The following is a 27,514-nucleotide window of genomic DNA, read 5'->3' as shown; positions in this document are numbered from 1 at the left end:
GTGGAAGCACTGGGCATACTCCTGTCCATCTGCTAACTTCCCGGTTTTTTTTTTGCTTTGGTGAGAGAGATATTTGCCTACTTTTACAGAGTAAAACTGCAAACGGTCTGAGTCCCTCTACCGAGAACGAACACAGTCAAATCACCTGTTCCATGGGAAGGTGCCCACTCAGGAGGGCCTACAACCACGTTTAAGCTCACTGTACCTTTCACAAAGGAGAAATAACCATTTGCATATCAGTCTAGTCCCAACCACTTGGCTGGTCCAGCACTGAAAAGCTAGGCTATTCTCCTCTGAACAGGAGTACCAACAGCAGCCCCAGACACATTTGGCCCTCCTCACGGAGGTGAAGCTGAGCTTCTCTAAGGCCCAGTGAGCAAGGGGTCCACATCTGGATTACTCTGAGCTACTTAGTCCCTAAACATTCGTACAAAACGGTCTGGGAGCCCCTCTACCAAGAACAAACAAGGCCGAACACGTGTCTGGGGTTGCTGTTGGTACTCTTGTTCAGAGGAGAATTGCCAGGCATTTCGGTGCTGGGCCGCTCTCGTGGGTCTTAACCAAATTGATATGCAAATGGATTATCTGGGAAGGGTGCAGTGAGCTAAAACGTGGTTGTAGAACCTCTAGAGTGGAGCAAATTCCAGTGAACAGGGCATTTGACCCATGTTGGTTCTCAGTAGAGGGCTCCCACACTCTTGTTTAATCTGTAAAACTGCAAGTAGGTTGCTTATTTGGTGGGTTGGGCCTCTCCTTGGCCCTGCAATCTGAAGCCTGCTGGTGGCTTTGTGCTGGACTGCATAGATGTTTGCCTTCAGAGTTCAGTTGCCTTATAACAATAGTTTGAGGCCTGTAAACGTCACGCTCGGTTTTACGTTGTACAGTCTACAGGATGCAGTGGTTTGCTGGCAAACAAACCCTTGAGTCACAGCAGACCTTGAATGTGACAGTGCCTCTGGGAGGGACAGAAGCACACGGTGGAGGTTTGCATTCTGCAGGAATGGAGAGCGAGCTGTTCTTTTGTAGCGCTTTTCCTAGGAGTCGTCAAATTCTTTGGCCCATATTTCAACACGGGATGAAAGGACTTAAATCCGGAGTCAAGTGATATCCCCGTAGGCGAGTCGCAAAAGAAATGGTGAAACCTGGTGGCAGAGGCATGACACATGAATGATGCCAAACGCCAGTTGCTATAGTGTACGCCACTCACAGGCGTCAGGAGTTCAGCGCTCAGTTGCAAAATTGAATCATGAAGTGGCCTCCATTTTTGGAAAAAGAAACAGTTATGTGGCTGGCTCTCTGGTAACCTGTACCGCGTGAACAAATCTGATGAATGCTCCATGTTTCCAGGGTAAAGGTTACAATAGCTATAACCCTGAAGAAGGCAAGACCCAGTTGAAGTCCTGGATCAGTGTCGAAACTCGTGTTTCCGACTCGGCATCAAGAGATGGCCGTTTAAAGAAAAAATATACAGACTGTTGTTTGATAAAGACTGACGATTGGATCCATTATATTTCTGCGCAGGGCAGTCATCTACGACACTGAAATACTTTGCCATTTGTAATTGTAATTTGGTTTTTTATAACGCGCTTAATACCCAGAGGTTTCTAAGCGCGTACCCGGGGTTCGGACCTCGCTCCGCATCGTCTTGTTTCCAAGGCGAGTGCGTTGCCCTGAGCTATCCTCCCGAGACTATGATTCTGTATGTCAACAAAAAGGACCTTATTAAGATTGCACTTTATTATAGATGTGTTATTTCATTTGTGTTATAAATATTGTAAAAGATTTTGTTATGCTGTTCGATTGTTCTGTATGTTGTCCCTGGCCCACTGTATAATATGATTAATTCTATGGTTAAGTTCTGCTTTAATTGAATGTGTTATTAATTATCCCATGAACAGAGTATTGTTATTTTATTGTTGATGTTCCCCCTCTGTTTGGGAGTTATCAGGACTCCCTTGTTTTTGCTTTAGACCAGGGTTCTCCAACTCCAGACCACAGGGGCTGGATCCATGTTGGGTTTTCAGTATATCCTCCATTAATATTCAAGAGATACATTTGCATACAATGATTCTAAATGTATGCACATTTTCCCTCATGAATATTAATGAGGGATATCCTGAAAACCCCTCAGGATCACGGTGCCCATGGCCCGGAGTTGGACAACCCTGCTATAGACGAACTGATGTGCAGGGACGCTGTCCCAAAAGGGTGGAATATGTGTTATACAGGATCACTGAACAATCTATAAAATGTCTACTCATCCCTGTGCCACAGAAAGGAAGCCACAACTTTAACCTGCACCACCTTTTCTGAGGATTCGTCTTATCACTCTGGATTGAAAGAGCCTGGCTTTTGCAATTCGTATGGCCTCTTGGCGTGCCCGGTCCTGCGAGTTATGGGTGGGTTATTGGGAGCTGAGATAGGACAGCAGAGATGGCAATTTGATCAGCTGTGCAACACAGTCCAGGACTTGGAACTCACGGCCTGTGGTTGGGTGTGTGTGCATGCATGCATGCATGCGTGCGTGCGTGCATGCGTTGGGGTTTTGCTGTTGGTCCCTCCGTCACCTGCACAAGAGTTAGTGCAGCGATAAGGGTGAGGTAGCAAGAGTGGTTGCTTGAGGTGGGAATGGATTGCGTATTGCGTACGTGCTTTGTATGAAGCATTTCAAACCAGCCAAACAGTCGGGTCTCCAAAGAGGGGAGCTCCAATGTTTTGGAGGATTATCCCATTGAATTCACTTGTGCCGGATTGTTTTGGTGTTGGTTGATCAAGGTTTTCCATAGAGGGATCCTATTTTAGTCTTTGGAAGATCTTGACCGGAGGGTGAAATCAGTCCAAGGTGGGCGACCATCTCCAAGTGAGGCATGACTTGACGGGTAAGTGCATTGTGTGAAGCAGTGAAGACAAGTGGCTGGTGCTGTTGTCGGGTTTCATGCGTGTCTGTTGGTGCAGTAGGTCAATGGCTTTGGTAGTTGGAGATTGGTCCCAGATCAGAGTTGTGTACCTTCCACAGCACTGCATGGGAAGTTGGTATCGCATCACCAGCCTCAGCTCCATGTTCGCTTCCATGCCCCAATCCACTTCATTGCAGCATAGTGTGAGAAACACCCTTAATTCCATCGTGAGATGGATTGGCGTAGGGGAAAGATGGTGTTCTACCGCATATCATGAGGAGTTTCATCCAACAGCCAACACTATCTCTTCTATAGCTGCGCCCTCTCTCAACATCCTGGAACTACGACTCTGTTGAGTACCATTCTAAACAGCAGACTCTGGCCATCATTTTTGTTGGGGACCCCTCCGCATGAAATGGGGACCATCAATGCATTAGAGGACCTGCAGACCAGCAACAGTCCTTGAACAGGATCGCCATCTTCCAAATGAACACACACCCTGGTCTCTAAGAAGGCCCCTCTACATTAAACCCTGACCACTATCTCGATGGAGGTCCCCCTTTCTGGCAACTCTGCAACACAGCGGCTCTACAGAGGAACCCCCCCTGCCACATGTTACAGCCCCTCAAAGCACAATCCTTAACGGGCCCACCCTCCCTCCATGTCACCCACCGGGGAAGACTCCGCATTAAATGCTAATCCCTGGCCCCCTTTGAGGACCACAAAACCTTGATTATTGAAACAACTATAAAAGACCACTCTTTATACTAAACCTGGGCCATTTTATTTTAGCATTTTTAAAGTGCTCACACAGCCTGTGGGCATCGAGGCGCTGTTACAGGAATGTTTTTTTTCTTAGTTGCGTATTCATAACGCACTTAAATGCCCAGAGGTTTCTAAGCGCGGACCCGGGGATCAAACCTGTGTTGCTTCGTGTCATCTTGCTTCCCCGGCGAGCACGTTGCCGCTGAGCTATCCTCCCGGGACATTTTCACTATATAGCCCTCCATATAACCATTTCAGACCATCCCCTATATAGAACCCGCCCGCTATTAAAAACAAACTCCAATTGTCATCTTTGTTTGTGACCATTCCAGACTATCAACTCTGTAGATTAGGGGTCTGCAGTCTTCGGATTTCCAGATGTTTTGGACTAAAACTCCCTTGATCCCTTGCCATTGACTGTGCTTGCCCGGAATGATGGGATCTGTAGTTCAAAACATCTCTACCAGCAACGGTTGCAGACTGTTTCTGTAAAGCATGGGTGCTCGTCTGTTGTTGGAAGGAAAGACTCGGAAAACAGGCCTTCTGTCTCTCTGCCCCCGGAGTTGGGTACCTCCTCCCCATCAACACCAGACTCGCCCCCTCACTTGTACATTTCATTGAGGACCCAGCACTTCAAGCAATGGCTCCCCCTTCACAACTAGGTCCACACACCCCTTCACTCCCAGCTGATCTACTACTGGGTAATCTGCTCAACCCTATTTTCTTCCCATGTTTCATAGATCCCTTGCGGCCTAATTGCCCGTTCTCCCCCCTCCCGGACTGTTGGTTCCCCCCCTCTCTTGTAGTGCCCTTTGAGATCCGCTTCACTGGCCGTATCCTTCCCCCACGACTTGTACAGTGCTGCGTTGTTCCCGAAGCTTGGTTTGCGCTCAATACATACCCTAATATTATAATAATTGTTAATGGCTGTCCAGGTGATTTTGACTACAAATCCCATCTGCCCTAGCCAGCACAGTCCATGGTGGAGGATCTTGGGAGTCACAGTCCATGAAGTCGGGAAAGCCTCACATTACTCCTCCCTGCTATAGAGGATCTTTTACATCCAGCATGGACGCTCACCGTTTTTGTTTTTGTTTTAAGGTTGTATAGCGGACTCTTTGCAGACCTAGAGATCCGTACCGCCCGGTGGATAGCTTGCAGGTTAAGTACTGATGTTGGATGTGGGTCTAGCCTGTACTACTTCACAAGTTCAATCCCAGTAGGCCTGGCACACCCTTTCATCCTTCCATGATCGATTCTAACTTGGGGAACACCCACATGGGTACAAAAGAAGCAGGGTAAACCTGACATGAAGCACCAGATGAAAACAACCATGGACAAGTCAGGTCTTATTAGAAGACCTCCTTCAAACACTAATTATTGTCTCTATAAAGTTCCACCCTTCCCTATATTAGCGCATTTGAACGAAAGTTTAACTATTGCCGCTACAGAGGGCCTCCAACTACTTCAGATGCTGTCTCTTGATAGGACACAGTCTCTATATAACACCTGCATCACCCTTTAACCCTCATTTTTGTAGAAGACTCATATTTGGCCCAAAGTGACTGCTTGCTGCCTCCCTCGCCTTTAGCTCACTGCTACCTCCTCAAAACTGTAGCCTGTTAAGAACCCATGTTTACAGCACAGGACCTATAGAAGCAATATTGAAGTATGGTATTGTCACACATCTCTCCACCCAAATACTTGCAGGCTCCTTTTCCATCTGGCGCTTCATCCTTGCAGGAGCAGGTGGGCAACTACTCCTTCCAAAGGATTAAGGAAATGTTCTGCTTCAGGCAGATGGTGGCATGGGAGTCCAGGCAGCCCTGTGCTTCTGTGCCATTACATGCCCTGGATGGCAAATGCACCATGATCACTGCTATGCATGGTGATTGGGGATCCGTAATGGTAGCTGTCAAGTAAAGAATTGCAGTTTTTAATACAAATAAATAAAGCCGAAGTCTTACACACTTTGCCCTGATACATTCTTCTGTATAACCTCCTGAAATTGCTTGCTTTAACTCCAGCTGACTAATAATAGCTATTTACAGCGTCTTCACTGACAGAAGTTTGGCACATCGATGCATATATTTCCCCGGTACAGGCTGTCACTTAATAAGCTCCAACAATTTTATCAAATCGTGCTTTTCTATAGAGCCTTAACATTTAGGGTTGTTTTTTTTTCACACCACTGTTTTGATACGCCCATGAAGAAGTTCCCAGACTACATTGGGGACTGAAACATGTAGGGCTCATTGTATAGAACTGTATTTGGTTGCTTGCGGTTTCATGTATGTGTTGTTACATTTTGATGTTATGCTTTGAACAGAATTCTTACTGTTTATGTTGTAAGATAAGATAAACTATGTCTTTTTCAATACAAAATGGAACAAATTAAGCAACGCATTATTTGTATATTCTTATGGGGCAATATCCTTGCGTTACAACAAAAAATGTTGTGGCTGGATATACAGGCAGAGTCCATCCGTGGAGCAGGGACATTCATGGACTAATCTTTCCTTTCATACGGTATCTGGAGGATTGAGTTTTTCCACCTCGGACCCATTTTCTGCCTTAATCAAAAGTAGGCCATTGGTGTAAAAGGGAGGAAGGAAACTCTGGCCTTCAAGTACTCGAGGTCTGAGAGCCTAGGCTTGGTATGGCTCCCAACAGGGTGTAAAAGGGAGGAAGGGAACAGTGGAAGGAAACCCTGTCTTTCCAGGTCTGAGAGCTTAGGCTTGGTATGGTTCCAGACACGGGTGTAAAAGGGAGGAAGGAAACAGCGGGAGAAGACTCTGGCCTTCGAGTACTCGAGGTCTGAGAGCTTAGGCTTGGTATGGTTCCAGACAGGGTGTAAAAGGGAGGGAGGGAACCGTGGGAGAAGACTCTGGCCTTCGAGTACTCGAGGTCTGAGAGCTTAGGCTTGGCATGGTCCCAGGCAGGGTGTAAAAGGGAGGGAGGGAACAGTGGAAGAGAACTATGGCCTTCGAGTACTCGAGGTCTGAGAGCTTAGGCTTGGTATGGTTCCAGACACGGGTGTAAAAGGGAGGAAGGGAACAGTGGGAGAAAACTCTGGCCTTCGAGTACTCGAGGTCTGAGAGCTTTTGGCTTGGTATGGTGCCAGGCAGGGTGTAAAAGGGAAGGAGGGAACAGTGGAAGGAAACTCTGGCTTTCGAGGTCTGAGAGCTTAGGCTTGGTATGGTTCCAGACAGGGTGTAAAAGGGAGCATGGAAACAGTGGGAGAAGACTCTGGCCTTCGAGTACTCGAGGTCTGAGAGCTTAGGCTTGGTATGGTTCCAGACACAGGTGTAAAAGGGAGGAAGGGAACTGTGGGCGAAAACTCTGGCCTTTGAGTGCTCGAGGTCTTAGAGCCTTGGCTTGATATGGTTCCAGAGGGGGTGTAAAAGGGAGGAAGGGAACATTGGGAGAAGACTCTGACCTTCGAGTACTCGAGGTCTGAGAGCTTTTGGCTTGGTATGGTCCCAGGCAGGGTGTAAAAGGGAAGGAGGGAACAGTGGAACGAAACTCTGGCCTTCGAGTACTCGAGGTCTGAGAGCCTAGGCTTGGTATGGTCCCAGACAGGGTGTAAAAGGGAAGGAGGGAACAGTGGAAGAAAACTCTGGCCTTCATGTACTCGTATCTGAGAGCCTAGGCTCGGTATGGTTCCAGACAGGGTGTAAAAGGGAGGAAGGGAACAGTGGTAGAAAACTCTGCCCTTCGAGTACTCGAGGGCTGAGATCTTAGGGTTGGTATGGTTCCAGACAGGGTGTAAAAGGGAGGAAGGGAACAGCGGGAGAAGACTCTGGCCTTCACGGTCTGATAGCCTAGGCTTGGTATGGTTCCAGACACGGGTGTAAAAAGGAGGAAGGGAACAGTGGGAGAAGACTCTGGCCTTCGAGTACTCGAGGTCTGAGAGCGTAGGCTTGGTGTGATTCCAGACAGGGTGTGAAAAGGAGGGAGGGAACAGTGGCGGGAAACTCTGGCCTTCGAGTACTCGAGGTCTGAGAGCTTAGGCTTGGTATGGTTCCAGGCAGGGTGTAAAGCGTAGTAAGGGAACAGTGGGAGAAGACTCTGGTCTTCGAGTACTCGAGGTCTGAGAGCCTAGGCTTGGTATGGTTCCAGACACGGGTGTAAAAGGGAGGAAGGGAACAGTGGGAGAAGACTCTGGTCTTCGAGTACTCGAGCTCTGAGAGCCTAGGCTTGGTATGGTTCCAGACACGGGTGTAAAAGGGAGGAAGGGAACAGTGGGAGAAGACTCTGGTCTTCGCGTGCTCGAGGTCTGAGAGCCTAGGCTTGGTATGGTTCCTGACAGGGTGTAAAAGGGATGGAGGGACCAGTGGGCGAAGACTCTGGCCTTCGAGTACCCGAGGTCTGAGAGCCTAGGCTTGGTGTGGTTCCAGACACGGGAAATGTCCGCACCAAGGCGGTTCTGTTGGTAAAGCGAACGCAGCAGCTACCGAGACGCCGTTCCTTGTGGCTGTTGCTTTGTTTATTTTTTCCAAGCTTGATTAGTACGTCTCAGGTTTCTTGCATTACCAAAATAGACCGTTTCACCCCTTACCTCCCCCAACACCTATGACTTACCCTTATTCGGATGAATAGCTCACGGGTTAGGTGCTCGCCTACCATTTGAATGCTGTGGCAGGGCCTAGCCTTCTCAGGTTGATAAATTGAGGATCAGTAAATTGGGTGACAGCAGCACCTGTTCTTTCATCGCTTTGAAGCGGGAGGAATCATCCTGAAGTGCTATTGAAGTACCTACATTATTAACTAAACGGTCTTTAAAAAAAAATGTTTTTTCCCCTCTCCATTTTCTCACATATTAAAAAACTAAAAACACGCTTTTGTATTATTGCTCCTTAATTTTCCAATGCATGTTTATGGGGTGCTGAGTTTTTAAATACAATTTTAACAAATGTATTTACATTTAAAACGTTCATTCAATTTACACAGGGATTAAACAACCAGAAAACTGCCTGTTAATTGTACTTTTGCAAATGATTGTTTTTCATGCATTTCGTACTTTTTAAAATTACTTTGTTCGATTTATTCTTTTTTAATTAATTACATTTGCCAGACATCTAACCTCCTCTGGAAACCTTAGCATGGAATTTACTTTTGGAGCTAATAAATTGCCCCTGCAATATCAACAATTGCTAATGAGCTTCCAGCCTAAGCGTGTAAAAGTGATGATGCGACTGGCTCAGATGTGTACAAGTGATGATGTGACTGGCTCGGATGTGTACAAGTGATGATGTGACTAGCTCAGACGTGTACAAGTGATGATGTGACTGGCTCGGATGTGTACAAGTGATGATGCGACTGGCTCAGATGTGTACAAGTGATGATGCGACTGGCTCGGATGTGTACAAGTGATAAAGTGACTGGCTCGGATGTGTAAAAGTGATGATTTGACTGGCTCAGATGTGTACAAGTGATAATGTGACTGGCTCGGATGTGTAAAAGTGATGATGTGACTGGCTCAGATGTGTACAAGTGATGATGTGACTGGCTCGGATGTGTAAAAGTGATGACGTGACTGGCTCGGATGTGTACAAGTGATAATGTGAATGGCTCGGATGTGTAAAAGTGATGATGCGACTGGCTCGGATGTGTAAAAGTGATGATGCGACTGGCTCAGACGTGTACAAGTGATGATGTGACTAGCTCAGACGTGTAAAAGTGATGATGTGACTGGCTCGGATGTGTAAAAGTGAGGATGTGACTTGCTTAGATGTGTACTAGTGATGATGTGACTGGCTCAGATGTGTAAAAGTGATGATGTGACTGGCTCGGATGTGTAAAAGTGATGATGTGACTTGCTCAGATGTGTACAAGTGATGATGTGACTGGCTCGGATGTGTACAAGCGATGATGCGACTGGCTCAGATGTGTACAAGTGATGATGCGATTGGCTCAGATGTGTAAAAGTGATGATGCGACTGGCTCAGAAGTGTACAAGTGATGATGTGACTGGCTCAGATGTAATGATGGAAGTCTGCATTAAGATGCGACTTGTATGTTCTTCTAACCGGTTTCGCCTTATTCGTTCTCTTGCAGGACTTCTTCTGGTGGCCCAGCATCCTTGAGACGGCAAGATGGCCCCACCTGCAGACTCCAGCCACGAGGACGTCGCCCACACGCTCTTCGATAGGTTTCTCCAGGCAAAGAGTTGCGAGCAGACACTTGGAGCATTTCAAGACCTCTCCAAATGCCTGGACCTCCAGCCCGAACCCGAGGGGCAGCTCCGCTTCTACCAGAAGCTGAAATCCCGGCTCAGCTACTGGAAGGCAAAGGCAGTGTGGAGCAAACTGGACAAGAAAGCCGGACACGCCGTCTACAAGCAGGGGAAGGAGTGTGCCAAAACCAGGGTAAGGCAGGGACACCGGGAGAAGAGGACATCAGGGTGTGATGCAGTCATCACTAAAATGCGCTCTGCTCCGAAAGCAGGTTGCAGGCACAGTTAAACCAGCAACATTTGGAAGGGGAGAACAATTGTAGGGGGGGGTGGAGCAGAGTAGCTCCATTGCAACACTTCACCAAACAAACCACAAGGCTGCACCCTGGTCTCTCTAGAAAGGACTCTGACCAAAAAAAGTAGGGCTGGTCAGTGGCATATACTTAACCTACGAAAGGGGTCAAACCAAGACCTATGGTGTTTTCCAACTAGGGACATGGGGCACAGTTGGGGCGGGTTGGGGGGGGAGAATACAGTAGAGCAGTGGGGGTCTGCAACCTTTGGCTCTCCGGATGTTTTGGACTACAACTCCCATCAGCCCTAGGCAGCATAGTCAATGGTTAGGGATCATGGAGTTGTAGTATAAAACATCTGGAGATCCAAAGGTTGCAGACTCTTGCAGTAGAGTAAATGAGGGCGTCGCTATGGCAACAGTAAAGAGGCGAGGGGCAAAAAGAGGTCTGGGATTAGAGTAAAATCTAGATAAAGAAAACATGAGGGTAACGTCAGGAAAAGTAGAGTAAAGGGTGTGGCCCAGGAATAAACTGGGCATGGACCTTAACTTTAAACAGTAGGTGTGTGTGGGGCTGGGGGGGGTGATTGTGTGTGTGCACGCAGGAGTGTGGTTCACTCCTTCCCAAGTAAACTGAGATATAGGGTTTATCTTGACCTTGAATTAATCTTTTGCTACATGCCCATCCTAATCAAAATGCAGGACCCTGACGAAGCGCATGTAATGAGCACGAAACCCCTGTTGGCCGTGGCTTATTGTTTTCTTCCTTTAATGTTGGCAGTAATATCTTGCTTGCAGATGCTCTATTAATATGGCCAGCAGGAACGGTGACCGCTTCTCCAGCAGTTATCTGTGTGAGGCAGCGACTACAATAATTGAAAGTCTCTTCTGCGCTAATTCCCATGATACTACTGTACCGAGAATTGTAAATTCACCATCTCTATTATGGGTGAAACTGACCTGTAGGCTAGGACTCGTCGCTGGCAACAGTGGTGGCCCCAGACATTTTTCATAGGGGTCTCCTGAGGAGGTCACTGGGGTGGCACACCAAAACAAACACATAACTGGATTTTGAGCCGGTGGTGGGGGTGCAGCGTTTTTAGAAGGCTGGCCGGGCCCCCCCCCACCCCCTTGGTGGCGCCTCTGGCTGGCTGTGGCGCGCCCAGAATCTTTTGACTACGGTGGCCCAAGTGGGTCACTCATTTATGCAGGGGTGGCATGAAGTACGAGCGCACACACACAATGATCATAGTTTAGGATAATGGGGTGGCCAAACAGATTTCAGGGCTAGCACGCGCCACCCGAGGCTACTCCCTGGACACACCACTGGTCGCTGATTGAATCGAAACCTGCACTTAAACACCAGGGCTAGATGGAAGCGGAGAGGGGACTATTGTGGGCATTGTCATAGGAATGGTTTTTAGTTGACTCCAGTTTGGATTTAAGCACAGGTGTTTTGGGGACACCATGGATGGGGGTGAGCATCTGGAGCTGAAGACCAGGCCTAGTAGGAGCATGTAAGATTTTGGGGCGCGGGGCAGAATTTGGTGCCTGACTATAGCACTAGTTTCACAAGTACACTGGGGACAGAACCCTTATTTATTTATTTTTTTAATTGTTCATTTATAACGCACTTAATACCAGCGAGTGGTTTCTAAGCGCGGGATCGGTATTCAAACCTGTGTTGCGCTGCTTTGTCTTGCTTCCAAGACAAACGGGTTGCCCCTGAGCTATCCTACCTACCCCCTGGTTCCACTGTATATAGGGGTTCAGGTACATTCTGCCGTATAATTGGGGACCGAGCTGTATCCCAGGATAAGAGGAGGATAAGCACATGCCCTGTACTAAATCACTGGTGGTGCTGGGTCGCAGGAGGTGGAATTACTGCCTTGCCGGTTACACTGCCATATGAAGCCAGAAAGTGCCAGATCTGTGCCATTGTGGTTGCTTCACAAAAAATATTCTTATCTATAAACTGGCCAGTATCGTCTTCACTTTAATTTGAATATCACCTGGTTGATTATTTTCGTGGCCTATCCCCCTTTCCCTTCCCTGCCCTAGCCTTCCATTTTAGGTTTGGATGCTTGCTGAGTTTTTGCAGTGTCTCTACTTGTCTCCGGTGTAGGCTTGTCGGGGGCTCTGCTTTATGGGGCGCTATAGGGGTCTCGTTGGGTCAGGCGCATGAAGCAAAGGCATGTTTCTGAGTGAGTTTTCTTCCCCAATGGTCGTGAGGGTTTATAGACCAGGCCAAGGGTCTTTGAAAGAATTAGTGAGGGGGCCTCTCCAGCTTCTGTGTTGGGTGATGGAGTTTGGGGGGGTCATCGCTTTGGAGGCTTTTTCCTTGCTAAATGTTGGGGGCACCACCTGTACCAACCATGAGTCCTCATCCATGAGCTTCTAGGTTTGGGGGCTGTTTATAAGAGCATTGGTGTAACCCAGGAGTATCGCCTGATTCGTCGTTGAGTGGAGAGCGGGATCCGTCTGGTCGTTGGCTTGGAAGGCAGTTTTGGGGATTTGTGGGAGGTTGGGATGGCGTGCTGCAGCCTGAAACAGATCGGTCTGTAGGACGTATTACAGACCAATATAAATCTGAGGAGAGATGGGGCCTTTTCCTTCAGATATCATGTGCCATGAGATCCCAGCTGGGCAACACACATGCCTTCCCTGATTGGCATCTCTGGCTACCCTTGAGGTAAAAAGGGAGTCGGATGATCACTTTCACATCTTCTGACGTTTTGGTAAAGCCCAAAGCAGATGCTCCTCCTCTCCATAGTCCTTAAGGGGAACCACCCCTCCACTGGGACGGCTTCTTCTCCAGCCTGTTTTTATTTATTTGGATTTAATTGGTTATTTATAACGCGCTTAATACCCAGAGGTTTCTAAGCGCAGACCCGGGAATCGAACCTATGTGCTCCGCAACGTCTTGCTTCCAAGGCGAGCGCGTTGCTCCTGAGATATCCTCCCTTAGCCTCAATATCCGCCACTTCTGCCGACTGAGGGCCACATCCGAGGCATAGGAGCCGCTGCTAATGTCTGCATTGCCCATCCTTACATTGGGGGCGTCCGGGCCAGAACCCATGCTTGAGAAGGGAGCACCACAGCTACGAGCCCTCTCTCTGGAAGACTTGGAGCGGGTGAGTTTCAGTGTCGGATCAGTGGCGGTGTTGGAAGTGAGAGCTGTAGATGCACTGGGGGTCACCGCTTAACTCTTGAAAGGGTGGGGATCGTGGGAAGGAGAAATGATATTCTGGGTGCCTTCACAGCACTCTTGCCACACAGCCCGTGCCCTCTTCTTTCAGATCCAGGAAACAAGCTCCACCTATCCAAAAGCGGAACAGGAAATTGATGACGATACTTCCTGTGGGACCATGTGACCGCATAAAACTGTACACCTTGAAAATCTAACATCTCCAACAAGCAGGCACTATGGACAGGACAATGAAGGGAGCAATGCAGGCCTGACTGCTTCACTGCTGTGCCATGTTCTGTCTATTTCAATCATAGGGTGGCCCTTCTGGCTAGACCGAGAAGACCTCATGAACCCCGTAATGTAGTTAACGCCCTGGATTTTGTAGCCAATAATGGCCCTCATGCTCGCCTGCGTATGCATTTTGTTAGAGAAGTTTTTTGTTCTTTGGCTTCAGACCTTCTATTGGTTGGCAAACCTTTCATGCAGGAGGAGGAGATGGATGTGGTGACTGCTTGTTACCATCCAGCAAGTCTGCGGATAACTTGCTAACTAGCCACCTATATCCCCTTTTAGAATCTACTTTCTGTCTGGGTGAAAAGCTCAGAAGCCAATTGCTGGCCTTTCAAATGTGGGCCAGGCAGGATGCACTCGATGGCATTGCTGCAATACCTGCTATTACAGTACTTCAAAGAGGGAGGAATCCAAAGCTACTAACGGAGGGAGGAATCCAGAATGACCAACTACTAACGGAATGGCAGTGTGTGTGTGCAGCGTATGGCGGACGTCTTCCACACCCTTAGAACATGAGGTTTTCTGATGTGCTGGAGCAACTGCCGTCCTGCCCACCCTTGATCTTTAGTTCGGGACATTATTCTTGGGTGAGGAGGTGGGACCCTGAGCATGCCTTGGCCTTGTGCTATAACCGCGATCCAGGCTCCAAGCCCAGAGTGTCTTGGCTTCTTGCACGCCAGGAGCTTTGGGAACCTGCACCTTGAGCCAATGGTGCAGCAAGTTGTGTAGTTGGGGTGCATCATTCAAAGGCTCTTGTTAACGTATCCCAGATCCTCTGCCGCCGCACTGTGTGTTGGACTAGCACTAGACCCGGAACAAATTTCGAGCAGCGCAGATTCTGAATTCTGTGGTCCATTGTTATTACAGTGCGACCGATCTGGCATTCCACTGGGATCTTCCCAAAGCCTTGAACTTCCACTCCTGTTCGTGGTAAGTCAAGCATTCAACCGCTCAGTGGTTCTATTCCACTGCGTTCTTCCCGAAGCCTTGAACTTCCACTCCTGTTCGTGGTAAGTCAAGCATTCAATTGCTCTGTGGTTCTATTCCACTGAGATCTTCCCGAAGCCTTGAACTTCCACTCCTGTTTGTGGTAAGTCAAGCATTCAATCGCTCTGTGGTTCTATTCCACTGGGTTCTTCCCGAAGCCTTGAACTTCCACTCCTGTCGTGGTAAGTCAAGCATTCAATCGCTCTGTGGTTTTATTCCACTGGGTTCTTCCCGATGCCTTGAACTTCCACTCCTGTTCGTGGCAAGTCAAGCATTCAATCGCTCTGTGGTTCTATTCCACTGGGATCTTCCCGAAGCCTTGAACTTCCACTCCTGTTTGTGGTAAGTCAAGCATTCAATTGCTCTGTGGTTCTATTCCACTGAGATCTTCCCGAAGCCTTGAACTTCCACTCCTGTCGTGGTAAGTCAAGCATTCAATCGCTCTGTGGTTTTATTCCACTGGGTTCTTCCCGAAGCCTTGAACTTCCACTCCTGTTCGTGGCAAGTCAAGCATTCAATCGCTCTGTGGTTCTATTCCACTGGGATCTTCCCAAAGCCTTGAACTTCCACTCCTGTTTGTGGTAAATCAAGCATTCAATCGCTCTGTGGTTCTATTCCACTGGGATCTTCCCGAAGCCTTGAACTTCCACTTCTGTTTTGTGGTAAATCAAGCATTCAATCGCTCTGTGGTTCTATTCCACTGGGTTCTTCCCGAAGCCTTGAACTTGCACTCCTGTTCGTGGCAAGTCAAGCATTCAATCGCTCTCTGGTTCTATTCCACTGGGATCTTTCCGAAGCCTTGAACTTCCACCACTGTCCTTGGTAAGTCAAGCATTCAATCGCTCTGTTGTTCTGGGACAGGTTGGGTCTCGGCGGTGGGCAAAGCTGGTCTCAATATCAAATCTTTAGACTGGCAGTCATGCATTCTTAACGCAGGCCCAGGGAACCCTCATTGTTTGTTCTTTCATGTTTTCATTGTATGGTGGCATGTCCTGATGGAAAGTAAATTCCTCCATTTGCCAGCCTTGGGCAGAGGTTTGCCAGTACTACCTTGACCAAAATCCTAGGCGTTCTATTCCTTCATGCACCTGACATCAACTGAGCCCTCACAATAACTTGTTGAACTGCAGGCATTAACCTCACAATTCTCTACCCTGAATTTAGACCTCACAGATGCTGGTTGCTTGTCCTGGTCTGTCTTTCATGGCTGTGATTGTGTGTTGTCTTTCTTGATGGGGGATTGGGCTCTTTTAACGCTTCAGGTCTCCCATTGAAGATGAACACCTCTCCGTCCTGCAAGACTCAACACACTTTGATGTCTGGCTTTAACATTCAACGCCATTTGCAACCCTGCCCACCCTCCCTGTTTGTCTCTTTTTTGGGAATGGGCCTAACTATGTCCATGCCTTATCCTTCTGGGGCCGGAGGGGCGGCATTGCCTGTCAGTCTGTGTTTTCATGAGCTGAGCATAGGGAGGTGTGAAGCGTCATATTAGGAAGGAAGTTTCTCTGTAACACTCCGTAGAGCCTTGAGTGCATGGGGAGTGGGAAGCTGCTTTTGACATCTGCTAGGCTGTTGTTCAGGATAGAACTTGCTGTGTATTGTCGATCACATGCCTGGCTCCTCTTGGGTAGCGCGTTGGTCAATCTCACTAAGTAGGTTGGGTTGGGTTGAGATGAAGCAACGTTGGATTGTGTTGAGTGTACTCACTAGCTATTGGCAGTCCTCATCGCTTCTTCAGGAGTGTAAACCACCCTGTCCTTCGCTTATATCGGTTTCTGCGATGTGGCAGACTGTGGAAGAGTCCGATGGGATCCTAGCAAGGTTCGAGACCCTTTAGGTGGAAGCACCTGCCTCCACTGGTGCGTCCATTTGCTAAATATGTACAGCTGTGATGAGGGAAAACCAAAGTAGTTAAAATTGTTCAATGATTTCCTTTAATTTTACAAGTGAGTAATTTTAGCACTGTCCTCCTTACCCCATTCTTTTGTCTCCTCTCCCATGCTGCCGTACCCTGCCCCCAGAATGTCCCAACGCTTCTGTCCCAGAAGTACCGTTGCCCCTGTACACCATGTTTTCATACCTCCTCATTTTCTTCCAGTGCCTTGTTGTGGGTGCCGGCCCCTGTGGCCTGCGAACTGCCATTGAGCTGGCCTTCCTGGGGGCAAAGGTCATCGTGGTGGAGAAACGCAAGGCCTTCTCTCGGAACAATGTTCTTCACCTGTGGCCCTTCAGCATCCAGGATCTGCGGGCCCTGGGAGCCAAGAAGTACCACGGTCGCTTCTGCACCGGAACTCTGGACCACGTCAGTGAGTGATGGGGTGGAAGAAGTGAGGGTTGTGTGCCCAAGCATGCAGTGTGACTGCGTGATTGGTGTTCAGGTTGCGCAAGTTATGCCGGTAGTCTGAACAGAAACATATGGTGGGACCCAGAGATTAATATTGTTTAAGAGGGAATGTAAATTGTAATGTACAACACTGGACTTGACTTAGTTTCTTAGGGCTTTGAACACTTGGGCCGTCCCCATGAGGACTCCAGCAGCCTTAAAGTGATTCCCAGTTGCCAATGGCATGTATTTGCCGTAGCAGCCACAAACCAAAGCCCGCCTCAATTTGGGAATGCCGTGAGTTGCAACTACTCCGTCGCCCATTAGAACCTGGTTGATGGGGGTCACGACAGGGAGTAAGGCATTTTAACTGTTCTCTCTTCCTTGGCATTGCCAAACCTAGTGGACGCCCTTTCCTTCCACCTGAGAGAGCGTGAGGTTCAGGGGAATGCATGGTGAGGCAAGGAGGAGTGCCTCGCTGTGCTTTTACTGGCAGATACATTGGCCCTAAACGCTCTAAGTTTTTGCAGGCAAGGGGACTGAAGCACAGCTTTTGCTCTGCTGTGGACCAGGCTTCCCAAAACATCCCTGTCGCAGTCGGTGAAGGCTGGGACTTCCACTTGGAGAAAACTCTGCCGATCGCGGTCATGAAAATTCCCGATGAAATAAAACATTGCTGAATCCGGCATTCGAGGCTTGCACGTCCACCATGACACTACATGCACAAGCACTTTGAAGGGGCCACACAGCGACATGCAGCACCCTTCAGAAGGACCTCACAATTAACCTTCTGCAGACACGGGGAAATCCCCACTAGATGTGGGTGTCCTGGTCCGAGCCTCCAAGTTACCCGCTGGACCACTGCCGACTCTTAGACTGGGTGCTTACTGCTGGGGGAGATATCAAGTTCTAGGCTACGTGTGATGCACAAAGGCACGCGCCTTTAGCGGTGCATGCACACATCACACCAGTTCTTATCCGTAAAGAGTACATTTTCTCTTGCCAAGGGATACATTCAACACCCTCAGTGGGCGGCGACATTTCAAGACCATGGAGGACTAAGTCGGTCCCCCATCATCTTGAAGAGAATGTATGCATGCGAGAAAAGTCTTAAAACCTACACATTGGAATTGTTCATTTGTGTCTGTGCGGTCATTCTTAATGTTTGCTCTTTGCCCCGGTCTTGCTCCTTTCCTCAGCTCTCCTTTGATCTTCTGATCCTTTTGCCCTTGATCTCTCTCCTCTTACATTCTCTTCAATTCTCTGTCCTTCCTTCGCTTGCTACTTCTCTTTGTTTCTTTCTCGGATCATCTCTTGTTTCCTCTCCGCAGGTATCCGCCAGCTGCAGCTCATTCTACTCAAGACGGCCTTACTCCTGGGGGTCGAGGTTTTCGTTGGCATCAAATTTAAAGAACCGGTGCCGCCTCCTGTCGCGACAAAAAATCAGGGTAATGAAAATGTCATGTTTTGAGATTTCCAGTAGCATTTCAGTCTTGGCGGTCGGTCTAGGAACTTCTCTAGATATGTCATTGCCTTCTAAGAAGAAGACCCCACCCTTGTATTTAAGAGGTTTCGCTCTGCCACTGCATGGGATACAGAACTGGCCCAGTCATTATCCCTCCGAAGTCCTTCTAACACACCATGCCACGCAGAGCATGCCAACGCATGACTATTCTTGGTGTTATTGGTTATTCATGTAGCTCTTCATGGCAGCCTCCTCTAACTTCTAAGTGCTTTGACAGGGGATTGGACCCATGTTGCACAGCATTATCCTGTTCCCAAGGTGAGCGAGGTACCTGTGTGCTATCGTCCCAGCTATCCTATTCCTCCCACTGTCTTGTAGCGTTTAAGCCTATGCAGAACTTGAGCAGGTGGTACTACCGCCCTCTCGTCTTTCTGTAGCACTCATATAACGGAGAACATTCTCAGCCAGGGCCATCCCTCCTGTACTGTTTCCCATAAGACAGAACATGCCGGATCATGTCGTCATTTGTATCTCGCTGAATCAATGGCTGCAACATAGGACATAACCTCCTTCGTGTACGCACAGAACATGGCTGGTCATTTAGCAAGCAATAATGCTGCATTCTGAATTCTGAGGATAAAAACTGGGTGAATAATGGCCCTTGGCCCTCCCGAGCATTTAATGAGCATTATCACCTGATAATGGCCCAAGGAGGAGGACGTTATTACTGTTAGGTATGATAGAAAAAAATGTCTTCCTTAAAAATGGAACTCTGGGCTCTGTGATGAATCGTGGGTATTCGTCCTTTCTCCCCAAGGGGGAACCTCCTCCTTTGAGGCTAGGGAGGTGAGCCTGTTCTGCAAGACCCTCCCTAGGGATCTGGGCAAATGGTACTTCCCTGGGAGAGACTCCAACTTAGGGAACAAGGACTCCCGTCCCTGTGAGGAACTCCCCCTACCATCCACCATAGCAGCATATGTGGGACTATCTGTTGTGAAGAGCACTCTAATGCCTGGATGGTTGCCTGCAAACCAAACTAAAATACACTACCATGCACAAGGAAAAAAACCTGTCTCTTTAAGGAGAGACACACATTTAACTGATCCGTGTAGACTGTAGAGGGAGAGAGCAGATCGTAAGCAAGGGAAGCCCCCTGACATCATCACACCTTGGGGAGGCAGAGCGCAGGCGAGCCACTGAGCCCACGACTTTCAGAGAAGTCCTAAACGCCAGAAGAAAACTCTGAAGGCCCAGCGTTTGAGGACGGAGAAACAGCAGAGGAGAGAATCCTAACCCCACTGGGGGCGTGGCCATGGTAACTTTGTGGTGGGCGTGTGCCCATCAAACTAAGCCCAAACCATCCAGGTGGGGAGTGGAGGAGACTCCCTAGTGCCCGCCACCCTAACCGTTCACACTGTGAGACAAGACCGAGGGGGGATGCCGGCAATATCGAGAAGCATGAGATCCAGAGAGGAGTAAGAGAACACAAGTGAGTGCCTTGCCCGACCGTGTTCCCCTGCAGACATGGAGGCAACAGGGAGAATGGGAGAACTGGGAGGCCACCGGGGCATCATGAAGCGGAAATAAACGTGTTCTATTGAAATTAATGAGATACTGAATATAAAACCATTTGTGAAACTGTGATGAAGCGATAAAGGGAGTAACAAATAAGCCTGACAGGAGTCGTTAAGGATTGGTTACCAATGCCCTGGGAAGAGGGGAAAGTTCCCCATGGTTTAAGAAGTAATGTCTGGAACAAATCAGAGAGAGAATTCTAGAAGTATGAATGGAAAGTGAAATCAAGTGAACCCGAAGAGGAGAGATCATGAAAGGGGGAAGCCGCAGGAGAGGGGGGTGTGGGGGGGGCAGGGGGGTGGGGGCCCAATGACAACAAAGTACACCAAACAAAGCAGGTCTGGGAGATGAGTCAGAAAAACACACAAGTCTGGAACAGACTATAAGAAAGGGTGTCGAGGAGAGTTGTCCAATGTTGGGCCCTAAAGTGGAGATAAAGCCGAAGTGTATTGTGAAAGAGTTGCAAGGACCTATCCAGAAGGTGGAAAGAGACCATCTAAAGATTTCATACTAAAGAACTTTTTGAGTAAAGAGACATTTCAATAAGAGACGACCAGAAGAAGGGAGACATTTGCCTGATCTACTATAAGTCAGTTAGAACAGTGGTAGGGTCAGTTCGCACTACTTTGGAGCGTGGACATATTTATTTGGAACTTATTTGGAACTTCCCGACGAGCACGTTTATTTTATTTAGATGGGCCGGGGTACCCCTCTAGCAATAGGGAAAGTTAGGCCGCATGCACATTTGACTGAACATCAGTAAAAATGTCCCCCGAATGTGCGACTCTTCCTTCTATCCTGCCACCGCTCTTAGCAAGGGCCCTCATCATTTCCTTGGCCCAGTGAGCCGGGAGCTGGCGTGCCGCAGGGGCTTGGGAGGCATTCCTTGTTTCTAATGCCTGTTGGGAGATAACCGCACACAAGTGGAGCAATTCATTGGATCTCGCAAGCAAACGCATTGGGCGGATTCTGTTTGCTTGGTACTTTCTTACATTGCCAATATATGCATTGCACGTTCATTCTGCTCCCGTAGTAGACCCCAGTTATGCTCTTTTATGCTTATCATAGTCCAAGGCTCCTCTTTCTTTGAGTGCACCCCCTCATTATGCAGATTTAAGCACGCTTCTTTTCGGGCAGTACAAGTGGGCTTCCACCTTATTTCTATGTCTTTGTTGGACAGTTAAAAGTCTGTATCAAAATGATCCAGACCTTGTGAATTATAAAGCGAGGGCTCTGGGATTGTGCGCCGTTAACGCCTAACGGACACCAGCAATGTGCGGCAATGCTCTTCGTCCCTACGATGAGCCATCGTACCACCTCCTCCACTCATCTGCAACGCTAGAGCTCCAATGTCATAGCCCCCGGTCTCTCATTCCTGCTCTTGGGACCAAAGAGTTAAGATGTGCTTGTGCTTGTGTGTGGTGGGTGTATTTTCACCACAACCCCTTGTTCTTCTGCAACATGGTTATGTCTCTTTGTGGGTTCCAGAGCACACATCTCTGCTAATTTTAACCATTTTGTACTTGGCCCTGTAGGATTAGCTTCAAAGATTCCATCCTCTTGGTTACACATGTTGGTGAGGTAGCAACCGGTGCTGCATTGCTGGTAATATGCAGATGTCTGTTTGTTCACAGCTGATTTGACGCCATTCTGTGCCCAGTGTCGCGCTGCAGTGCAACTGCGCTTTGGCAGGTTGGTTTGCGCGCCGATCTTCCCTGTTAATAACCCTTTGTATTTCCACTTATTTTCTAGGAAGAGGTTGGACCGCTACTTTGCAGCCCCGCATTCCCCACCTTGATCAGTTTCAATTTGATGTCTTGATCTCAGCTGGAGGAAGTAAATTTGTTCCTGAAGGTGAGTAGCTCAGCTGCAGCAGGGATATCGGATTTGTCTAATAGATTGCCCTGCAAGCGGCGGGGGAGATAACGACATGACGGGAGCATGGGGTGAGGATCCTTTTATTCCAAAGTGTGCCCATTGCAGCCCCTCCAAAGTCTACCTAATGGACAAAATATTACCAACTTGTATCATCATGCTAGTATGGGATGGGAAAGTCGCTGTCGGCGGTGGGGCGTGGTGGGGGGGCAGGGAGGGAACAGTGCAAACCTGCATAGCAAATTCTACTAAGCTTCTGTGAAGTTTAAAAAAATAAATCACCCAAATAGTTATCATAAACGTCATTGGTGTGTTTGGTCACATCAGTCCATCATAGAGTACTTGATAAATTCTTGTCTGTCCATGGAAGTCAACGCTCAAATAAAGAGTTTAAGGTGCCATTATTTTGTCAGTATTGTTAAATGTGGGACTCTAATCATTTTTTTTTAAAATAATCAGTCTCATAAGATTGCTTTCATATGCCTTGCAAAATTAGTAACCCTGTATAAGCAAATGCACTGTTAGTCAGTGAAGAAAGTATGGTCTTGCCAATGGATGGGACTAGGGATTCCATGTCCACCTTCAGTGGCTTCTCAAACATGTGCCTGCACGGTGGCCTTCTGCTCTCCATCTCATGCCATGCCATAAGGCATCGACGGATCATGGGGTGGTGTAGCTTTACCTAGGACGGTCAGTGGAAAACAGTGGTTTCTCAGACATGTGCCTGCACGGTGGCCTTCTGCTCTCCAGCTCATGCCTTGCCACAAGGCATAGATGGATCATGGGGTGGTGTAACTTTACCTAGGACGGTCAGTGGAAAACAGTGGCTTCTCACGCATGTGCCTGCAAGGTGGCCTTCTGCTCTCCATCTCATGCCATGCCACAAGGCATCGACGGATCATGGGGTGGTGTAGCTTTACCTAGGACGGTCAGTGGAAAACAGTGGCTTCTCAGACATGTGCCTGCACGGTGGCCTTCTGCTCTCCAGCTCATGCCTTGGCACAAGGCATCGACGGATCATGGGGTGGTGTAGCTTTACCTAGGACGGTCAGTGGAAAACAGTGGTTTCTCAGACATGTGCCTGCACGGTGGCCTTCTGCTCTCCAGCTCATGCCTTGCCACAAGGCATAGATGGATCATGGGGTGGTGTAACTTTACCTAGGACGGTCAGTGGAAAACAGTGGCTTCTCACGCATGTGCCTGCAAGGTGGCCTTCTGCTCTCCATCTCATGCCATGCCACAAGGCATCGACGGATCATGGGGTGGTGTAGCTTTACCTAGGACGGTCAGTGGAAAACAGTGGCTTCTCAGACATGTGCCTGCACGGTGGCCTTCTGCTCTCCAGCTCATGCCTTGGCACAAGGCATAGATGGATCATGGGGTGGTGTAACTTTACCTAGGACGGTCAGTGGAAAACAGTGGCTTCTCACGCATGTGCCTGCAAGGTGGCCTTCTGCTCTCCATCTCATGCCATGCCACAAGGCATCGACGGATCATGGGGTGGTGTAGCTTTACCTAGGACGGTCAGTGGAAAACAGTGGCTTCTCAGACATGTGCCTGCACGGTGGCCTTCTGCTCTCCAGCTCATGCCTTGCCACAAGGCATAGGTGGATCATGGGGTGGTGTAACTTTACCTAGGACGGTCAGTGGAAAACAGTGGCTTCTCAGAAATGTGCCTGCACGGTGGCCTTCTGCTCTCCATCTCATGCCATGCCACAAGGCATCGACGGATCATGGGGTGGTGTAGCTTTACCTAGGACGGTCAGTGACAAACAGTGGCTTCTCACGCATGTGCCTGCACGGTGGCCTTCTGCTCTCCAGCTCATGCCTTGCCACAAGGCATAGATGCATCATGGGATTGTGTAGCTTTACCTAGGACGGTCAGTGGAAAACAGTGGCTTCTCAAACATGTGCCTGCAGGGTGGCCTTCTGCTCTCCAGCTCATGCCCTGCCACAAGGCATAGATTGATTTATTTATTTATTTTTTATTTATTTATTTACATTTGACATCGAGGCGCTATTACATGAAGGCGTAAGCAGCAAGATTATGTAAACATAGGAAACATAAGGTACTTAGTTACAGAGAGAGGTGCGGAGCATAGTTACAAATGACGTTCGTAAGCCTGTAGATATAAAGGCAGGAAGGTTTAGACAAACAGCCTAGTTTTTAAGGCTTTGCGGAAGGCTAGGTGAGAGTCAATCCCCCTGAGGAGCGAAGGTAGGGCGTTCCAATGTGAGGCTGCTAGGGCTGAGAAGCTCGAACCGCCCGCATGTACTCTACAAGTCTTGGCGGTAGAAATCAGGTTGGTGTAGGCAGATCTGGTGGGCCTGGCCGAGGTGGGTCGTGAAATTCTCTGGGCAAGGTAGGGGGGAGCAAGGTCATGGAGGCATTTATGGGTGAGGGAGAGGATTTTAAAGATGATCCTCTGCCTAATGGGCAGCCAGTGGACCTGCCTCCTAAGGTCAGAAATGTGGTCTTTCCTGGAAAAACCTGTAGCGGCCCTGAGGGCGTTGTTCTGGGCAAGCTGGAGTTTAGCGATGTTTTTTCCGGAGGTCCCACCAAGGAGTGCGTTGCAGTAGTCCAACCTGGATCCTATGATGGCCCTAGCAATAGTGAGGCCATTTTGTGAGGATAGGAAGGGTTTTGCTGCGTAGATGAGTTTGGAGTAGTATGCTGATGAGGAGGCTATGGCATTAACATGCCTGTCCATGGTGAGATTAGAGTCGAGGTAGACTCCTAGAGTCTTGACTGATTGGGATACCGCAATCGGTATGTTGTCGATGGTAAAAGTGGTGTATTGTTTGTCAAGGTTGCCTAGAATGGTTGGTGACCCAATAAGTAAAAGCTTGGTCTTCTCGCTATTGAGACAAAGCCAATTGTCAGCCATCCAGGCTTGGATGGTGGCGTAGATGGAGTTGAGGGTGTTCTTGTCCAGCTCATAGTCACCTGTAAGCGGGATGAGTACTTGGGTGTCATCCGCATAATTCGTGTATGAGATGCCCATATAATCGAGGAGATTGAAGAGAGGACGTGTGAACAGGTTGTAGAGGGTGGGTGCTATGCAGGAGCCCTGGGGCACCCCACATTTGATGTGACTAGGAGATGCGCATGCTGAGTCCGAGAAGACTTTCATGGCCCTTTCCTGTAGGAATGAGGTGATCCATGCGCATGCTTTTGGGGAGAAGTTGGCTGCTATAGAGAGATGGTAGCAGAGAGTGTTGTGATCAACGAGGTCGAATGCTGCTGATAGATCGAGGAGGAGCAGGAGCGCTGGTTTGCCTGCGTCACGAATGTCATCCATTTGATTTTTCAGGTCAAGTAGGGCTGTTTCCGTCCCATGACGAGGTCTGAAACCAGACTGCCGAAGGCCGAGAAGGCGGTGCTCTTCGAGGAATTTTTGGACTTGATGGTAGGCCGCTTTGTCCAAAATTTTCAATAGAAAGGGGACAGTAGTGATGGGTCTGCAGTTCCCTGGTACTGATGGGTCAAGTGAGGGCTTTTTGAGGAGCGGACGGACCCAGGCTTCCTTAAGGTCAGTTGGAACATGGCCAGACTGAAAGGATGCATTTATGAAAGCTGTGAGGAAGGGGGCCAGGGTAGGACCGCAGTCTTTGACTATCTGTGCAGGGCATACGTCGCCTTTACAGTTAGATGGTTTGATGGTTTTTAAGAGCGTGATGACCTCAGATTCAGTGATGTCTTTGAAGTCGAAAGGCGGACAGGAGTGGGCTTTGGTCTCTTTGTTGGTGTTAGTATTCTGGTTGGCGATTAGGAGGGTCATAGCTTTTTGGTGTGCCTGAATTTTAGTTTGCAGGGTATTTAGTTTATTAAACATGGCGGTTTGGATGTCATTACACCATTTTTCATCTTTCTGGATGGTGGATGGTGGGGTGGACGGGGTTTCAAGTTCCCTGAAGATGGTGAAGATTTCTTTGGTACTAGATTTGGCGTTGGCAATCCTATTGTTGAAGGAGTTAGCTTTAGCGAAGATAATAGCTGTTTTGTAGTCCTTAGAGATAGTTTTAAAGGTGGATTTGGTAGCGTCGTTTGGTTTATTTCTCCAGGCTGAGAGGGCAGCTCGCTTCTTGGAACGAAGCTGAAGAAGCTCTTGGGAGAACCATGCGTTGGTATGCTTGGCTTTCTTAGATTTTCTGAGAGTGAGAGGGGTGACGGCGTCAACCGCATTGGTGATTGTCAGTTTGAAAGCGTTGGCAAGGGTGTCAGGGTCAGTTGAAAAGGGGGCTTGGAGAGAGAGCCGGTACCTCAAGGAAGGGCGTGATCCTTTCTACAGTTAGTAAGCGGGAGCTTCTTGCGAGAGCTGCGGGGAGTGGGATGGTGGGTTTGGGGGGCCCTTTAGAAGTGTCCAGGTCAAATTGGATGTGATGGTGGTCTGTCCACGGGACAGGAGAGTTTCCAGTGATTAGCACTGGGCAGTTGTGGTGGCCAACCCAATCGAGAGAGCGCCCTTTGAGGTGGGTAGGATTCGAGATGGTTTGTGAGAATCCGAGAGTGGCGAGGGCTTTATTTAGGGCGGCCGCGTGGGCGTCATTAGGGTCGTTGAGGCCTAGGTTAAGGTCACCTGTGAGAAGGACTTTGGAATTTTTCTTTAGGTTCTCTGAGAGTGCTTGGATGAGGGATTCCTGGAATTCGGCAATGGGACCTGGAGGTCGATAAACAATATGAAGGGTCAGGGTGAGGTTGGGGGAATGATAGATTCTAAGGGGAAGGTAGTCACAGCTGCCAAGTTCCCCTTCGATCCTCCTAATGGTGAGGTTGTCTTTGGCGATGAGGGCTACTCCCCAGCCTCTGAGAAGGTATCGGTCTTGCCTGTAAATGGTGTATCCGTCTGGGATGGCCAGGGAGTGGGCAGGCGCTGATGAGTCATTCAACCAGGTTTCATTGATAATAAGGAGGTCAGTGTTGTTTTTGAGAATTAAGTCATGAATGTCTAGAGCATGTGCAGGAACTGAGCGCGCATTTATTAGGGCACACTTAAGGGTGGAGGTCGGAAGGGCCGTGGCTGCGATGGCCATGGGGTCATGCGTAGGCAGGATAGTTGTGTCAGGGGCATCAGGCACAGGTGTGTTCAATACAGTGGGGGCAGCAGACCCAGCAGGCAAGTTCAATACAGTGGGGGCAACAGGTCCAATAGGCAGATTGGGTGCAATGGGGGCAACAGGCACAGCAGGCAAATTCAATACAGTGGGTGCAGCAGACCCAGCAGGCAAGTTCAATACAGTGGGGGCAGCAGACCCAGCAGGCAAGTTCAATACAGCGGGGGCAACAGGTCCAATAGGCAGATTGGGTGCAATGGGGGCAACAGGCACAGCAGGCAAATTCAATACAGTTGGTGCAGCAGACCCAGCAGGCAAGTTCAGTACAGTGGGGGCAACAGGTCCAATAGGCAAGTTCAATACAGTGGGGGCATCATGGGGTGGTGTAACTTTATGTAGGACGGTCGGTCGGTGGAAAACAGTGGCTTCTCAAACATGTGCCTGCACGGTGGCCTTCTGCTCTCCAGCTCATGCCCTGCCACAAGGCATAGATGGCTCATGGGGTGGTGTAGCTTTACCTAGGACGGTCATTTACCCAGCCCTCTTAAAGCTTGGGTGCATGCAGTGTGACGTGTTATCTCTCCCCTCTGAATAGTCTCTCTCTCGGATCTCCCTCTC

General features: G+C 48.8%; 1 protein-coding gene across 8 annotated transcripts in view; it reads left to right on the top strand.

Annotated features, from left to right (window-relative positions):
* The window catches only part of LOC138520978 (F-actin-monooxygenase MICAL3-like), a 247,756-nt gene that overhangs the window by 102,332 nt on the left and 117,910 nt on the right, over positions 1-27,514 (top strand). For all 8 annotated transcript variants that reach the window (XM_069633453.1, XM_069633457.1, XM_069633459.1 and 5 more), the window contains exons 2-5: positions 9,723-10,033; positions 16,702-16,909; positions 18,258-18,374; positions 21,719-21,820. In XM_069633453.1, the coding sequence (XP_069489554.1) occupies positions 9,761-10,033; positions 16,702-16,909; positions 18,258-18,374; positions 21,719-21,820 (700 nt within the window). In that variant the 5' untranslated portion in view covers positions 9,723-9,760. The remainder of the gene's footprint in view (positions 1-9,722; positions 10,034-16,701; positions 16,910-18,257; positions 18,375-21,718; positions 21,821-27,514) is intronic.

This window comes from Ambystoma mexicanum, chromosome 13 (genome assembly GCF_040938575.1).
Source record: "Ambystoma mexicanum isolate Mex_15411 chromosome 13, UKY_AmexF1_1, whole genome shotgun sequence".
NCBI classification, from domain to species: domain Eukaryota; kingdom Metazoa; phylum Chordata; class Amphibia; order Caudata; family Ambystomatidae; genus Ambystoma; species Ambystoma mexicanum.
The sequence above is the reverse complement of the archived record's forward strand: the minus strand, read 5'-3'. Positions and strand labels throughout refer to the sequence as shown.